Genomic DNA, 17,834 nt, shown 5'->3' with positions numbered 1-17,834 from the left:
CATTCATGTACTTAGCACCATCTGGAACATCCATGGGCCAAGAGGCTAGATACACTTTGTATCTGACCCCTCAGCACACCCCATTCATTTGAATAGATTGTCACACAATCATTGGGTGTTTTTTTTCTTCATTTAATTAACATTAATGTTTAATATCTTTTTTTTAAATTGTTAATTCAAATTATCCCTGAGTATCAAAGCTCTTTGACAGTACAAACCATCAGAGACCAATCAAGGTGTTCCCAGGTGGGTCTTATATTTTGCCACCAATAGCCAGGTCTCTGCTTCAGGGGTGCGCTGAGTGCCATTGCGGCAGGACATAAGGAGCTGTGTGAATACTGAAGTCCAGTGTGACCAAGGAGTTAGTGCAGGGAGCAAATACTAAGCACAGACTGTCCAACCTGTGACATATCCCATGTTTCCAACACAAGGTGAACTGCTTCTCCAAGAATTAAGACCATAAGATCAGGAGATATAGGAGCAGAAATGGGCTGTGCAGCCCGTCGAGTCTGCCCCACCATATAATCATGAGCTGATCCTTTCTCCCACTCACCCCTGAAGCCCAATCTTCTCCCTATAACCTTTGGTGCCCTGGCTAATCAAGAATCTATCAATCTTTGCCAATTGCTTCTCCCAGAGGGTAGGTAACCTATGAATTCTCTCCCCAGGAAAGCATTGGAAGGACCCTCATTAAATGTATTTAAGATGCAATTAGAAAGATTTTTGAATAGTAGGGAAATTAAGGATTATGGGGACTAGGTGGCTAAGTGGAACTGAGTCCATAATTAGATCAGCCATGATGTTATTGAATGGCAAAACAGGCTTAACTCCTGCTCCTACTTGTTATGTTCTTATGTTTTAAATTCAGGAACAATTCAGAGTGAAAATCCAATGTTGGTTGGGGAGTACAACGGACATTCAATAATCCACTAGTGATCAAAGATTAATCCTAGAGACACATGACAGACTGCAGAAGCTGTAATCTGGAGCAAAAAAACTCTGCAGGAAGAACTCAGCAGATCGAGCAGCATCTGTGGGTCAAAAAGAATGGTTGACATTTCAGTTCAAAGCCCATCATCCTGAACGATTCCAACCCAAAACTTCAACCATTCTTTTTCCCCCACTGATGCTGCTCGACCCACTGAGTTCTACCAGCAGATTGTTTTGGGCCAAAGATGAACCCTACCCCTTTTAGCTTTGTGACATGTCACACACTGAAGATAAGTTATGTTTGCTTACTAGAGAGATCAGACCAACAAACTATTTGACTACAATGTGTGTCAGAGAAATTATCGATAACCAAATGCTCACAGATGATCTTTAGGTATTATCAGAAGTCATAAGATGGAGATAAAGATGCAACTTAAGCCAATAATTCTTCCCACTTCTCTAACCATGTTGTTCTCTACTTGTTACAATATGAAAATTCCATGTGTTATTCTCTATATTGCTGTTGTTTTTGTTAAAGGTGGCAGCCGGACATCCAAAATGTCATTGATCATTTGGCCAATGTTCTAGCTAATAAAGTCATCCATAAAAAGGAGAAACAACCTGTGACAGTACCAAATGAGTTTAACCTCACCAAGCCTAAACCACGAGCCATTCCAATGCCGGAGGAAATTCTGCAGCTCCAAGTACAGAGAAAGGTATGTCTGGTGGGTGTCCCTCCGCCTTCGTTGGAGATATTCACGGGGGCATGACCTGATGGGAATTTCATTAAATGCCAGTTCTTGGCCTCTTCTGAAAATGTTGATTCTTTTTGGATTTGGAATTGGAACTTGGTCACTAAAAATACCTTGAACAAATGGCCTTTATTTATATTTGAACTGTTCAGAGAAAATATTAATGGACTTTTCCATCACCGTGGAGCTCAGTTCTGTGGGGATCAGTGGTATCATTTTACCAATATTTCTCTCCTCCAGCAGCAACAATAAGTGAAGACTTCCTACCACCACCCAACTGAGATCAGAAAATCAATGCACACGAGAGAAGCTGGGTTCAGCCTGTTTAGCTTCATGGCGTTCTTGCTTGTTTTTCATGCTGATTGACTTTAATGTAGATTTTAGGTGAAATAATTCAGTCAAGTTCACATTATATGTGGTGCAGTGAGAAAGGTCTTCCCTGAGTAGTCAACTTTCCGTAGTAGAAAAGCAGGAGCACATTTACATAGAGATCGATTAGCGCATTGCAAGGGAAGCTAGAGATCGCAGTTGTGAGGTTCATTTTGGGACTGTCTTTAAGCCTGTTATTCGATTTCCTATGCTTGAACCTTCTCCCCAATGGGAGGAGGGAGAAGAGATCGTGTCTGGGTTAAGGTGCATATACAGCACAACAACAGCATGATACTCCAATTGAACTAATTTTACAAATGGGGAGAAAAAAAATTCACAGATGCAGAGGGACTTGGGAGTCCTCGTGCAGGATATCCTGAAGGCAAACTTGTGGGTTGAAGCAGTGGTGAAGAAGATAAATGCAATACTGGCATTCATTTCAAAAGGAATAGAACCGGGATGTGAAGCTGAGGCTTTATAAGGTACTGGTGAGACCTCACTTGGAGTATTGTGAGCAGTTTTGGGCTCCTCATTTACAAAAGGATACGCTGACATTGGAGAGGGTTCATAGGAGGTTCATAAGGATGATTCTTCATATAAGGAACACTTGATAGCATTTGGCCTGGGCTCATTGTAATTTAACAGAATGGTGGGGGGAGGGGGGGAAATCTCATTGAATCAATTCATTTGTTGAAAGACATGGGTGTCATGATAATGAATATGTATGAGATGTACCGGAAGTCACGTGGTATGAGAGAGAGATAAGAACACAAGCAGGAGAACAAAGGAAATGGGAGAATAAAGCCACTGAGAAGTTTACCTGATAAAACTTGTGTTTAATGTTTCATTAACTTCACATTTCGGGCCACAAATGTGACATTGGCGACGAGGATGAAAGAATGTTGAAGAAAATTAAAGACTAAACAAGATTACAGAGGATTACAGACAACTTCAAGGTGATAAGAATTTTCTCTTTGTCTCAGTACTTTTGGGGCTGGAATATTTCCTCATGGCTGGGGCAGACAGTGACTTTCTAACACATAGTGGAATTGCTCATTTTGACCCAACGGGTGATGCAAGTACTGTAAGTGTGAAGTGGAAGGCATGGCTGGAAGAATTTGAATCCTACGCCGACAGTCGTGGCCTATTTCTAGATACCGGTACAGTTGAACAAGAAGCGCAGAGAAGGGCGTTACTTCTTTTCACTGGAGGACCCTCAGTTCGGGAAACATTTAAGACACTTTTGAATACTGGAAGAAAGGATGAATACCGGAAAGCGGTAGATGCATTAAATGCACACTATGTAGTGACACTGAATGCTACATTTCAACGCCATTTGTTTCGGAGAACGAGACAAAAAGATGGCCAGACAATTGCTCAGTACGTGACGAGACTACGCCAGCTAGCTGTTGGATGCAATTACATGCCAGCTGATTTGGACAACCAATTACTGGATCAAGTCGTACGGCACTGTAGATCAGATAAACTCAGAAGACGTCTACTGGAAAGAGGGAGTGAGTTGGAACTCACCGATGCTTTAACCATTGCTGCTGCATTAGAGGCTGTTGAAGGGCAATTTCGTACCATGTCCCTGAAAGACAACTCAAGCCAGCAAATTAAGAGGCTCTCACATCGCCATAATCAGCCAAGATATACGTTGACACAGGACGTGGAGTGTTATCGATGTGGAAACCGAGGTCACTTTGGAAAAGACCCATATTGCCCGGCCAAAGGCAAAGTTTGCAGAAAGTGTGGAGGCAAGGACCACTTTGCAAAGAAGTGCAAAAGCAAGTCCAATGCAGACCAGAAGAGGAAGAGTACAACTTCCAAAGGCAAAGCCTGGGGGAAAGGAAAGTATCCTGGAAAGAAAGATACCATTCGCCAGATAGACGGTGACGATGATGATACCCAGGAGGAACAGAGTTGTTACCAATTTACATTGAATGAAGTACATCATGAGAAGGTCCCAGTGATCATTGGTGGAGTGACAGTGCAGGTCATTGTAGACTCAGGCAGTGACAGTAATGTGATTGATCGACATTTATGGGAGAAGTTGAAAAGGAAAAAAATCATCTGTACCTCAAAGAAGTGTTCCAAGAAACTGTATCCAAGCCATTGCAGACCATTGGATGTTTTACTGCAACTGTTGAAGCTGGAGATAAGTACACTGAAGCAGAGTTTATGGTCATAGAAGAGAGGGGAGAACCATTGCTGAATAGAAGCACAGCGCAAGACCTGGCAATACTTCATATTGGAGCTTGTGTCAATTCAATTCAGTCATACGAGGATATGAAGCAAGAATTCCCCGCAGTCTTCCAAGGAGTAGGAAAGCTGAAAGGTCGACAATTGAAGCTAGCGGTAGATGAAACGGTCAAACCTAAGGCACAACCAATGCGCCGAACTCCGTTTGGACTTCGTGGGAAAGTCGAAGCCAAAATTAAAGAATTGATCGAACAAGACATTATTGAACCGGTGGAACATTCGACACAATGGGTCAGTCCCGTAGTGATTGTGCCCAAACCAAAGGGTGACATAAGACTATGTGTTGACATGAGAATGGCCAATGAAGCTATAATTAGAGAACGACACCCTATACCAACAGTGGAGGAAATACTTCAAGAACTAACTACCAGCAAGGTATTCTCAAAAATTGATCTGAAATGGGGCTATCATCAATTAGAGCTGGATCCAGGTTCCCGAGATGTAACAACATTTGTGACTCACTGTGGATTGTATCGTTACAAGAGACTATCATTTGGAATTAATGCAGCTTCGGAGATCTACCAGTATGAAATCCATCGAGTGATTCAAGGTATTCCTGGAGTTACCAACATTTCTGACGACATCATAGTCCATGCACCAACGAAGGAAGAGCATGACAAACGGTTGAGGCGTGTACTATCTAGACTACAGGAGGCAGGCCTTACCGTGAATGGAAAGAAGTGCCAGTTCGGTGTGTCAGAAATGGACTTCATGGGACACAGACTTACACGGGAAGGACTAAACCCTGCAGAGCCCAAGGTGAAAGCTATTGCAGAGGCACGTGCACCTCAGAACGCAACAGAGGTGAGGAGTTTCCTGGGATTGGTCAATTTTTGTGCAAAGTTCATTCCTAATTTCGCTACAGTGGCAGAACCACTAAGGAAACTAACCAGGAAAGGTGTACCATTTCATTTTGGATCTGAGCAGAAGAAAGTGTTCACAGCGCTGAAGCAAAGCCTGACAGATGCAAAAACTCTTGGATATTACGATCCGGCGGCATCAACCAAAGTCATAGCGGATGCCAGCCCGGTTGGTTTAGGAGCCGTGTTGGTCCAGATGCATGATGGAGGACCAATAATCATTGCCTATGCCAGCAAATCGTTATCAGATGTGGAAAGAAGATACTCTCAGACAGAGAAAGAAGCACTCGGACTTGTATGGGCCTGTGAGAAGTTCCATGCATATTTATACGGCATTGAATTTGAACTCATCACAGATCATAAGCCATTAGAGGTGATCTATGCACCTAGATCCATACCATGTGCCAGAATAGAGAGATGGGTACTCAGACTACAACCCTACAAATATAAAGTAATCCACATTGCAGGGAAAACAAACATTGCTGATCCGCTGTCCAGATTGGTGAAGGATGGTGGTCCACAATCCAAGTCAGAATTGGGAACAGAAACAGAGAGCTTTGTACGCTTTATAGCTATTCAGGCGACACCGAAAGCTGTGACTACGAAGGAAGTCGAGAGAGAATCCGAACGTGATTCAGAACTCATGGAAGTTAGAGAATGCATACAGAGTGGACAATGGGACAAGTGTACTCACAAGGCTTACATTCCCATTAGAGATGAACTTTGTTGCATCGGACAGTGTGTATTAAGAGGTTGCAGATTGGTGATTCCGCAAAGATTGAGACCGAAGATCGTATCCTTAGCGCATGAAGGACACCTAGGCATTGTTGGTACCAAGCAAAACCACAGGACCAAGGTATGGTGGCCAGGTTGTGATAAAGACGCAGAGAGATTTGTTAAAACTTGTCACGGATGTCAAATCATAAGTAGGAGTAATCCGCCAGAACCGATCCAGAGTACGCAACTCCCGACAGGACCATGGATCGACGTAGCTGTTGATTTTCTTGGACCTTTACCGACGGGTGAATCAATTATGGTAGTGATAGATTACTACAGCAGATACTATGAGTACGTGGTGTTGAAGTCCACAACCACTGAAAAAACAATACAAGCGTTAGCAGAGTTATTCGCAAGATATGGATTACCTGTTACATTATACTCTGACAATGGTCCACAATTCATTTCAGAGACATTTGCGGAATACATGAGGACCACAGGTATCCACCATCATAAAGTAACTCCGAAATGGCTGCAAGCCAACGGAAAAGTAGAGAGACAAAATCAGTCCATTGAAAAACGATTGAGGATCGCACACGCAAAAGGAAAATTGGCGAGAAGCATTGCTATCTTATGTGGCTGTCTATCGAGCAACGCCTCATGCAACCACTGGAAAAAGTCCTGCAGAAGCATTTTTTGGGAGAAAAATCCGCACAAAAATGCCAGAAATAAAGGAAATCCGAGATGACCAGGAGATGAGGGACCACGATGCTGAAAAGAAAGGTGCAGCAAAGCTGTACACAGATTCGAAACGTGGAGCCAAGTACTCAGACATCATGCCAGGAGATAATGTTCTAGTGAGGCATGAAACTGGTGGTAAGCTAGACACACCTTATTACCATCAACCCTATACTGTCGTATCCAGAAGTGGCAGTATGGTGACAGTCAAGTCTCCGACTGGAGTCCTGTAGAAGAGAAATGTATCAGGTGTAAAAAGGTACCAGTCCAGAGATACATCGAGCGAAGAGGTTGAAAGGCCAATACGAGATGCTGAAACTGAGAGACCTGATGATGTTCCAGAGGCAGTTACCAGCACTCCTGATGAAGTGACTAGAGCGCCAGAAACACCCGAAGCTGTGGCGAGCAGTATTGCCGACGCTGAGAGTGAACAACCGAGAAGTGACAACAATATCGCAGGCAGGCCGAAACGAAACCGGAAGGTGCCCAAACGATACGAAGACTTTGTGCCATAATTTTAATAAGAACTTTGAGACAGTATTTTAATCTTATATCATAAAGTACATGTATGAGTGCTGTAGGAAGTAAATTTTATGTAGTTGAGTTATAGTGTTACCATTAGTTACGATGTTTGTATGTTTCCGAGGGATATTGGTAAGTGAAGGTAAAGTTTATTTCTGATTAAAGGAGGGATGTCATGATAATGAATATGTATGAGATGTACCGGAAGTCACGTGGTATGAGAGAGAGATAAGAACACAAGCAGGAGAACAAAGGAAACGGGAGAATAAAGCCACTGAGAAGTTTACCTGGTAAAACTTGTGTTTAATGTTTCATTAACTTCACATTTCGGGCCACAAATGTGACAATGGGCAGTGTAGAATTTGAAAGGTTGTTTTCCATGTTGTAAGAGTCTCGGACAAGTGGACACAACTTCAGGATTGAAGGGCATCCATTTTGAAAAGAGATGTGGAGAAATTTCTTCAGACATATTCTGTGGAATATGTTGCCAGAGGCGATTGTGGAGGCCAGATTATTGGGTGCATTTAAGGAAGAGGTTGATTGGTTCTTGATTAGTCATGGCATCAAAGGTTATGGGGAGAAGGCCGGGAGTGATGCTGGGTGGAAGAATGGATCAACTCACGATTAAATGGCAGGGCAGACTTGATGAGTTGAATAGCTTATTTCTGCTCCTATGTCTTCCGGTCTTATGGCTGTATAGCTTGCACATGATGCATATCCTTCTATTCCCTGCATACTTATGTGTCCATCTAGAGATCTCTTAAATATTATTGGTATCTCTGCTTCCATTACTACTTGCACCAGATTATGCCATGCACCCATCATTCTCTCTGTTAAAAAACACCCCACACGTCTCCTCAGTCTGAGATGCTCCAGAAGAGGCAACTCAAAGTTTTCCAACCTCACCCCATAGGTCATACCCTGTAATCCAGGCCACACTTTGGTAAACCTCTTCGGTACCCTTTCCAAATCTTCCACATTCTTCCTGTAATGGGCAACCAGATCTGCCTACAATACACGCATGCAGGCAAGTATATCATATGTTTTCTTCACAACCAAATCCCTCTGCACAGTCTTGCCATTAACTGTAAATATTCCTTTACATTTGACCTCCCAAACTGTACCCCTCACACTTGTCCAGATTAAATTCCATCAGCCATTTCTCTACCTATATCTGTAACTGATCAATATCATTTTGCATTCCTTGAAAGTGTCCACAACTTCAACAACCTTCATGCCATCTACAAACTTACTGACCCACCCACCTACTTTTCCATTCAAGTCATTATCATTTATATACATCGCAAGCAACCAACAGTGTAGACCACCATTGGTTATGGACCTCCATCCCAATCACCATCCTTCCACTAGTACCCTCTGTCTTCGATTGGTCAGTGAATTTTAAACCCAAACTCTCAATTCACCTTGGATCACACTCATCTTACCTTCTGGATCAAAATGTTGGCAATCAGTATGTAGGTTTCCTTTCCTGTGCAGCAGGAGGTGGAGATAGAGTTGATGTGGGGGAGTGGGAGGTTTACGTGATATTCTGAGCTGGATTTACCACTTCACACAGCTCCTTCTGATCTAGGGCCGAGCAGCTCCTATATCACGCTGTGATCCATCGAGCTGATAAGCCTTCAATGATGCACCTGGAGAGGGTGTTGAAGGACATGGGGACATGGGAACATATTGAACTTAGTAGGGCAATGATGTGCCTTCTTGATCTTCGTGTGAGGGCATTGGAAATATTTACTTCCAAACATTTAAAGCTCCACTTCAGTGCCATTGATGTGGACATGATTATGGGCTCTATCTACTTTCTTGAAGCCAATGCTCATCCCCTTCCTCTTATTGCCATAAGGCCATAAGACATAGGAGTGCATTTGGCCCATCAAGTATGCCCTGCCATTACATCATGGCTGATTTTCTACCCTTTCCAACCCCATTCTCCTGCCTTCTCCTCTTAACCCTCGATTCCCTTCCTAATCAAGAACCTAGTCCCCAAGCCTTGGCTTCACGAATGAAGCTTTAGGAAGGATCGTAGATGTGGGCATGTCCTTTGAGCTTGCATAATGGATTATCTCGGTGGAGTGCAGATTGCGCAGTACTGGCCCCACCCTTTACACCTGGGATTTATCTGTCAAGGCCCACCACGCTGGGATGGTGACAGCCAGGTCCTTGGGTCATAAGTGTCACATCAGAGTGCCCTTCTCCAAGATGGATAGCCTGATGAGGCTAATAAGCCCCATCTGCCTGGGTTTTCCTTCTCTTAAGAACCTATCTACCTCAGTATTAAATATACTTTAATGACCTGGATTCCACAGCTGCCCATGCAATTAATTCTAATGATAAACCACCTTCCAGGGAAGGAAATTTCTCCTTTGTTCTAAAGGGACAATTTTTGTATTCTGGGGCTGTGCCCTCTGGTCCCAGACTTCCCCACTCTCCACATCTAGTCTATCCAGGTAGCTTTCAGTATTCAATAGATTTCAATGTGATTCCCTCACATTCTTCTGAACTCCACTGCATATAGTCCCAGAGCCATTAAATGCTCTTCATATGATAACCATTTAATAACTGAGATCATTCTTGCTTTACTTTTGCCTTTTATTGATTTTTTTCCTCTATCTGTATTGCTCAGTCAGTTTGTTTACATTTCTTTATTTGTTTACATGTGTACATATCTTCTTGAGTCCAGTTTTCTGCACCACCAAAAAGTGTTAATTCTGCCTGGCCTGCAGGGAAAAGAATCTCTGGATTGGATGTGATGCCATGCATGTACTCTGACAATACATTTGAAAGTTGAACTTCTCCAATGGCAACGCATCTTTCCTTGGATAAAGAGGCCAAAAATGCTCACAATACAACAAGTGAGGTCTGACAAATACCTTACAAAGCCTCAACATAACATCACTAACCCTCTTATAATGAACATTAGCATTACATTTTCCTTCCTTACCATGGATCTACATGTAAGCTAACCTTCAGAGAATGTTGCATACGGTCTCCCAAGACCCATTGCACCTCCGATTTCTGAACTTGTTTAGAAAATATTTTATTCCTTTATTCCTTCCACCAAAGCTCATGATCGTATCACTTCTCTACACTGTATTCCATCTGTCGCTTCCTTACCCAATCTTAATGGTTCTCAACTTTTTTTTCCCACTCACATCCCACCACTGTAAGTATGCCACAGGTGATTAGTAAGGGATGACTTAAGGTGGGATGTGAGTGGGAAAAAAAGGTTGAGAACCACTGAAACCACAGACCTAACCTGTCCATTTCCTTCTGTATATTCAGAGCTTCCTCAACAATTTAATCTTTTCCTCCTATCTTTGATTCATCCATAAATTTGGCCACAAAGCCATCAACTCGTCATCCAAATCATTGATGTATAATGTGAAAAGAAGTGGTCCCAGCACCGAACCCCGTGGAACATTACTGGTCACCAGCAGCAACCAGAAAAGGTCCATTTTATCCCCAATCTCTGCCTCCCACTAGTCAGCCAATTAAAGATGAAGTTGGAGCTATATTTAGTGGGTGCAGAGAGGGTATAGTAGGGGATTGAGTACACTGTATATGCAAAAGTAAAAATCTTTGTGAATAGGTAATGGGAAAAGATTAACATGTAAGCAATCTTTGTAAGAAGGAAATCTTTTTGTTGGTTTACATCTCTCCTCCCTGATATCTCTCCCACCCTGATAGGCTTATGGCATGCTGGCCTTCATTACTCGGGGCATTGAATTCAAGAGCCATGAGGTAATGTTGCAGCTTGAAAAACTCTGGTTAGACCATTCTTTGAGCATTGTGTTTAGTTCTAGAGGCCTCATTGCAGGAAGGATGTGGAAGCTGTAGAGAGGGTGCAGAGGATGTTGCCTGGATTGGAGAACGTGTTTTTGAGCAGCGTTTAACAGAGCTAGGGCTTTTCTCTTTGGAGCAAAGAAGGATGAGAGGTAACTTATTGGAATACTACAATGTTATGAGAGACATAAATAGGATGGAGTGCCAGTAACTTTTTCCCAGTGTGACAGTAGAAAATGCCAGAGGACATCTGTTTTAGGTGAGTGGAAGAAAGTTCAGGCAGACATTAGGCGTATGTTTTTTGCACAGAGAGAAGTGGGTACTTGGAATGAATTACCAGGGCTGGTGGTGGAGGCTGCTACAATAGGCACATTTAAAAGACTCTGCGACAGGCACATGGATGAAAGAAAAATAGAGGGATATGGGTGTGAGTTAGGGAAGGTCAAGTAGTTTTATACAGTAGACATTATTGGAACGTAATACCACATTTAGAAAGTAACATACATGAAGTTCTTTAATGTTTGTCTACCCTAAGGCAGACAGAGAGTCCTCACTTTGTGTAGCACCCTTCACAGAAACCTACAGCACCTGGTGTTCCTTGGCATTCTCCCCTCCAAGTACTGACCAGGCCTGAGCCTGCTTAGCTTCTGAGATTAGACCATCTGAGGCGTATTCAGTCTATTAGAGGCTCAGCACAACATGGTGGGTCAATGGGCTTGCACTGTGCTGTAAAGTTCTGTGTCCAATTAACCTACCAACTATATGTGGGAGGAAACTGGATTACCCTTGGGAAATACACACTGTCACAGAGAGATTGTGCAAACTCCATATAGACAGTGCCCAAGGTCAGGATTGAAACTTGATCTCTAGCGCTGCAAGGCAGTGGCTCTACTCACTGCTCCAAGCATGAAAGAAACATCTGGCCCAAACCTTCAGAGGTTGTACTGAAACCTGAAGATCATCCTGGCCCAGAACAACTGTGGATGCTCGTGTTATAGAAATGTAAGGGGCCACTCTTTTCCCAGGCGCATTGCAAAAATCCAACAAGAATGCTTCAGTAATATTGAGAAGAACTATGAAAAATGGTTTAATAAGCTGGATGGGTTCTTCAGCTTGAAGAGAGGTGTCTCAGAGGTAGTATTGCAAAGATGTATGAGATCCATAAAAGGTGCGGAAAACAATCTTTCCATCATATTAGACAAGTCAGTGCTACCGGACAAGGAGGCGCAGATTCATATTTATGAAGGTTAAAGCTAATGCAGAAGCTGGGCAATATTTCTTTACACAGAAGCAACTTGTAGTCAGTTTGAGGCCAGAAGATTAACACTCTACTGGTTCTTATCATGGAAAGATCAGGAGGGCCAGCATTCTGGAAAGATGTGATTAAGCAGGATGAAGGGCCTTCTTCATCAAAATGTATCTTACAACTCACAAGTATGCTCCCATACGTCGGGGGTCCTTGATTGAGCTAAGGCAATGTACACTCGTCACAGTCCAAGTATATTGAGGTCACAACAACATTTTGCAGGGTTAATAGGAGTCAAGACATGGAAGTGATTGATTTTCTTTGTTCTTATTAACACAACAGGGAAAGATTTTAACACCAGAGCACAGAGACAGGAAAATATCCAATTAATTACAAAGGATGGCAGATATTGTGCAGTGTGCTGTTATTGTGTCAAGGCGATGGAGTGTACATGTGCAAATCCAGGAAAATGTCCCCCAGTGTCCCTGAATTTTTTAAGTTTTGACATAAAGCACGGTAACAGGCCATTTTAGTCCACAAGCCCATGCCACCCAAATAACCTACAACCCCCCCAGTATGTTTCGAACAGTGGGAGGAAACCGGAGCCCCTGGAGGAAACCCACGCAGACCCAGGGAGAATGTACAAACTCCTTACGGACAGTGCCAGTTCGACTCCTGCTCCTGATCACTGGCACTGTAATAGCATTGCGCTAACTGCTACGCTAACCCTGCTGCCCCATGGACTGCAATCAAATCAAGATTGTGGACATTTGGAACATTGGGATTAGAAAGGAGTTTTTTTTTTTCTTTTTATGGCTTTATAAACCAGAGTTCACTCAGTCCAAAATGGGCAGGAAGACAAGGTGAGAAATAAGATGAGCACTTCTATTCCATGTTCATTATGGAGAAAGACATTGTGGCTGGAGATTGTAGGAAGGGATATTATGTGTGGTGCATCCTCTGGAGCATATTATTATTGAAAACAAGAGGTATTAGCAGACATAAAGGTAGATAGGCCCCAGGGCCCAATGAAATATATCCAAGACAGCTGTGAGATGCAGGCGGGGGTGTGGGGTGGGTTGTGGGCCGAGGAGGTCACTGGGTCTCTGTCAGAGATTGGCCATGGTGATGTGCCAGAAGACAAGAGGACAACACATCTAGTTCCTTTCTTGCAGAACCACAGGAATAAGTCAGGTAATTACAGGGGATTGAATCTTATGTCAGTGGAAGGGAAGCTATTGGAACAAATTCTGAGAGACAGAATCAATCTACACTTAGGCAGGGATAGTCAGCATAGCTTTACTGGTCAGAGATCCAGTCTCACTAATTTGAATATTTATTTTGAAGATGTAACTAAGTATATAGATGAGGGCATGTATTTGATGCAGTCCACATGGACTTCAGTCAGGCCTTTGGAAAGGTCCAAAAGGATCATGGGATACAAGGCAAGTCAAGTAACTGGATTCAAAATTGGCTTGGTCATAGAAGGCAGATAATGGAGGGATATTTTTGTGATTGGAAGTTCATGACTAGTAGTGTACCACGGGGTTAGGGTTAGGTTGTCAATATGCAGGCACTGGGATAATCATCCCCCTTGTGTTCACCGGTTTCCTCTCTCTGGGGTTCTGTGTCACTTTGAACTGCCACTTTGTGATTGGAAATTCATGATGTTATGGTGGTTTTGTCATGAGTATACCGAAAGATATTGATTGATGAGAAGTTTAGCAGAGCACAAGCAGATGGACTTTAATCTCTATTAGTGTAAAGTGATTCATTTTGGGAGGTGAAATAAAGGTAGGACATACACAGTGTATGAGAGAACCCAAGCGAGTATTGTGCAACAGAAGGTGTGCGTGAAAAGATCCATCAAGTTGGATAGAGTGCCTGCAGAATGCTAGGCCTCAATAGACTGGGCATAGTATATAAGAGCTGGGAAGTTAGGGTGCAGCTAAATAAAACATGAATGAGGATACACCTGGAATATAGTGCAGAGTTTTGGCAGCCACGGAATGGAAAGGATGTGGTTGGTCTGGAGAGAGTGCAGAGCAGATTCACCAGGATGTTTCTCAGAATGAAGTGTGTCAGTTACAAGGAGAGGAACATAAGAACATAGGAAGTACGAACAGGAGTAGGCCAAAAATGGCCCATCGAGCCTGCTCCGCTATTCAATAAGTTCATGGCTGATCTAATTTATGACCTAACTCCACCTACCTGCCTTCTCCCCATATCCCCTAATTCCTCTATCATGTAAAAATTTATCTAACCTAATTTTAAATATGTTTAATGAAGCAGCCTCAACCGCTTCCCTGGATAGAGAATTCCAAACATTCACTTCTCTCTGGGAAAAACTATATTTCCTCATCTCAGTCCTAAATCTACTGTCCCGAATCTTGAGACTGTGTCCTCTCATTTTAGTTTCCCTGCCAGCTCAAAAAACCTTCCTACATCTATCCTATCCATACCCTTCATAATCCTATATGTTTCTATAAGATCTCCTCTCATTCTTCTGAACTCGAGCGAATACAATCCTAGACGATTTAATCTTTCATCATAAGTCAACCCCTTCATCCCAGGGATCAACCTAGTAAACCTCCTCTGGACCGTCTCCAAAGCCAGTATATCCTTCCTCAAATATGGAGACCAGAACTGGACACAGTACTCCAGGTGCGGTCTCACCAGTACCTTATACAGTTGCAACATGACCTCCCTACTCTTGAATTCAATTCCTCCAGCGATGAAGGCCAACATTCCATTTGCCTTCTTAATAACCTGCTGCACCTGCAACCTAACTTTTTGCGATTCATGCACAAGCCCTCCCAAGTCCCTCTGCACAACAGCATGCTGTCGTTTTTCCACCCTTTATAATATTCAGCTCTTTTATTTTTCTTGCCAAAGTGGATAACCTCACACTTACTAACATTGTACTCCATCTGCCAGCCCTTTGCCCACTCATCCAGCTTAACTATATCCCTCTGCAGACTCTCCACATCCTCATTACAATTTACTCTTCCACTCAATTAGGTGTCATCCGCAAACTTGGCTACACCATATTTTGACCCTCCTCCAAGTCATCAATGTAAATGATGAACAGTTGTGGGCCTAACAATGACCCCTGCGGCACCCCACTTACCACTCTCTGCCAACCTGAAAAACTCCCACTTATCCCGACTCTCTGCCTCCTGTCAGACAACCAATTTTCAATCCAGGCCACTATACTTCCCCGACTCCACTTTCCTGTAACTTACTGAAAAGTTTCTTGTACGGCACCTTATCAAACGCTTTCTGGAAATCCAAATAGACAACATCAACCTGTTCCCCTCTATCCACCGCACCCATTATATCCTCAAAGAATCCTAACAAGTTTGTCAAGCAAGATCTTTCCTTTCTAAAACCATGCTGCGTCTGCCTGATTGAACCCTTACGTTCCAAAAGTTTCACTATTTCATCTTTAATGACGGCTTCAAGCATTTTTCCAACTACAGACGTCAAGTTAATTGGCCGATAATTTCCAGTCTTCTGCCTACATCCTTTCTTAAAAAGTGGCGTGACATTTGCTGTCTTCCAGTCTGCCGGGACCTGCCCAGAATTCAAAGAATTTTGGTCTATGACCACCAATGAACCCTTGGATGCATATCATCAGGACCAGGTGATTTGTCTGGCTTTAGTCCCATTAGTTTCTCCATTACTACTTCCTTTGTAACAACTATTTTATCAAGGCTTTCCCCAACATTCGCATCCTTAATTCCGCACTTGGGCATGCTGGACGTGTCTTCCACCATGAAGACTGACACAAACTATTTGTTCAATGCCTCGGCCATTTCCTCATTTTTTGCTACCAGTTTTCCTTTCTCATCCTCCAAGGGTCCTATGTTAACTCTGGCCACCCTCTTCCGTTTTATATCTTTATAAAATTTTTTGCTTTCTGTTTTTATATTTTGTGCCAATTTACTTTCATAATCCTTTTTCCCATTTCTTATTAACCGCTTTGTAACCCCTTGTTGGTCTTAAAGTTATCCCAATCTTCCAGTTTCCCACTGCTCTTTGCAGCTTTGTACACCTGCGCCTTCAATTTTATACTCTCCTTTATTTCCTTTGTTAACCACAGTTGATTTTTCCCTCCCTTGCTGCCCTTTTTTCTGACCGGAATATATTTTTGTTGAGCATTACAAAATATTTCTTTGAAAATCTTCCACTGTTCCTCAACTGTTTCATCAATGAGCCTGTGCTCCCAGTCCACTCTGCCCAATTCCTCCCTCATCCTATCGTAGTCACCCCTGTTTAAGCATAATAATTTAGATCGAACTCTTTCCCCTTCCATCTGAATGAGAAATTCAATCATACTATGATCGCTATTTCCCAGATGCTCTCTGACTATTATATCATTTACTCTACCTATCTCATTGCACAACACTAGATCCAGGAGAGCATTTTCTCTTGTGGGTTCCTTAACATGCTGCTCAAGAAAGCTATTGTGGATACATTCTATGAAGTCCTCTTCCAGACTCCCACGACCACTTTGATTTTCCCAATCTATGTAGAAGTTAAAGTCCCCCATGACGACTGCCGTATCATTTTTTACATGCCTCACTTATCTCTATTTATTTCCTGTGCCACTCAACTATTGCTATTTGGTGGGCGATAGATAACACCCACCAATAATTTTTTCCCTTTGTTATTCTTTATCTCTACCCAAATGGACTCAACATTATGCTTCAGAGACTGGATTTGTTTTCCTTGCAACTGAGAGGCTGAGGGTGGAACCTGACAGAGGTGTTCGCCATACCAGAAGAGCAGAGACATCAGTTTAGAGTGAGGAGCAAAAGGTTTAGAAGGGATCAAAAGAGTGGTTGGACTTTGGAACACTCTGCCTGAGAGGGTGGTGAAGACAGACACTCTCGCAACATTCATGAAATATTGAACCATAGAACACTTACAGCACAGAACAGGCCCTTCAGTGCATCTAGTCTCTTCTCAACTATTATTCTGCCTCGTTGCTTCGACCTGCACCAGACATCAAAATCGAGCCCACATTCATGACTTCAGCTGGCAGCATTTTCCACACTCAATTTATTCTCTGCTTGAAGTTTACCCTAATGTTCCCTTTAAACATTTTACCTTTCACACTAAACCCATGTCCTCTAGTCCTTGTCTCAGTGGAAATGCCTGCCTCCATTTACTCTATCTGTACCCCTCATAAGTATCTAGATGAGCACTTGAGTTGCCAAGGAATAGTGGGCCACAGACGAACTGCTAGTAAATAGGATTCATATAGATGGGATGCAATACACAAATGTGGAGGAGAAACTCAGGAGGTCCGTAGGAAGTAATGGGTAACCATTTCGGGCCCGGACTCTTTGTCAGGACGCTGCTACTGTTGCGTGACCCGCTGAGTTCCTCCAGCACATTTGTGCATTGCACCCAACCCCAGCTTCTGCAGACTTTCCTGTTTAAATTGGGGACGATGGACAGGAAGGGCTGAAGGGCCTGTTCAGGGGCTGTACAACTCTATGACTGGGAAGGCCATTAAATGTTTAAAATTTGGAAATACAGCTAATTTCATTGAACAGTTTATTTTATATTTTTTGTGAACAACAAGAACTGCAGATGCTGGAATCTTCATTGAAACCTGAAATT

General features: G+C 42.9%; 1 protein-coding gene across 2 annotated transcripts in view; it reads left to right on the top strand.

Moving 5' to 3' along the window:
- The window catches only part of cfap99 (cilia and flagella associated protein 99), a 264,896-nt gene that overhangs the window by 39,809 nt on the left and 207,253 nt on the right, over positions 1–17,834 (top strand). For both annotated transcript variants that reach the window (XM_069942179.1, XM_069942185.1), the window contains exon 6: positions 1,469–1,646. In XM_069942179.1, the coding sequence (XP_069798280.1) occupies positions 1,469–1,646 (178 nt within the window). The remainder of the gene's footprint in view (positions 1–1,468; positions 1,647–17,834) is intronic.

The sequence above is a fragment of the Narcine bancroftii genome, chromosome 1 (genome assembly GCF_036971445.1).
Source record: "Narcine bancroftii isolate sNarBan1 chromosome 1, sNarBan1.hap1, whole genome shotgun sequence".
Classification (NCBI taxonomy): Eukaryota; Metazoa; Chordata; class Chondrichthyes; order Torpediniformes; family Narcinidae; genus Narcine; species Narcine bancroftii.
This window is presented reverse-complemented; position numbering and strand designations above follow the sequence as displayed.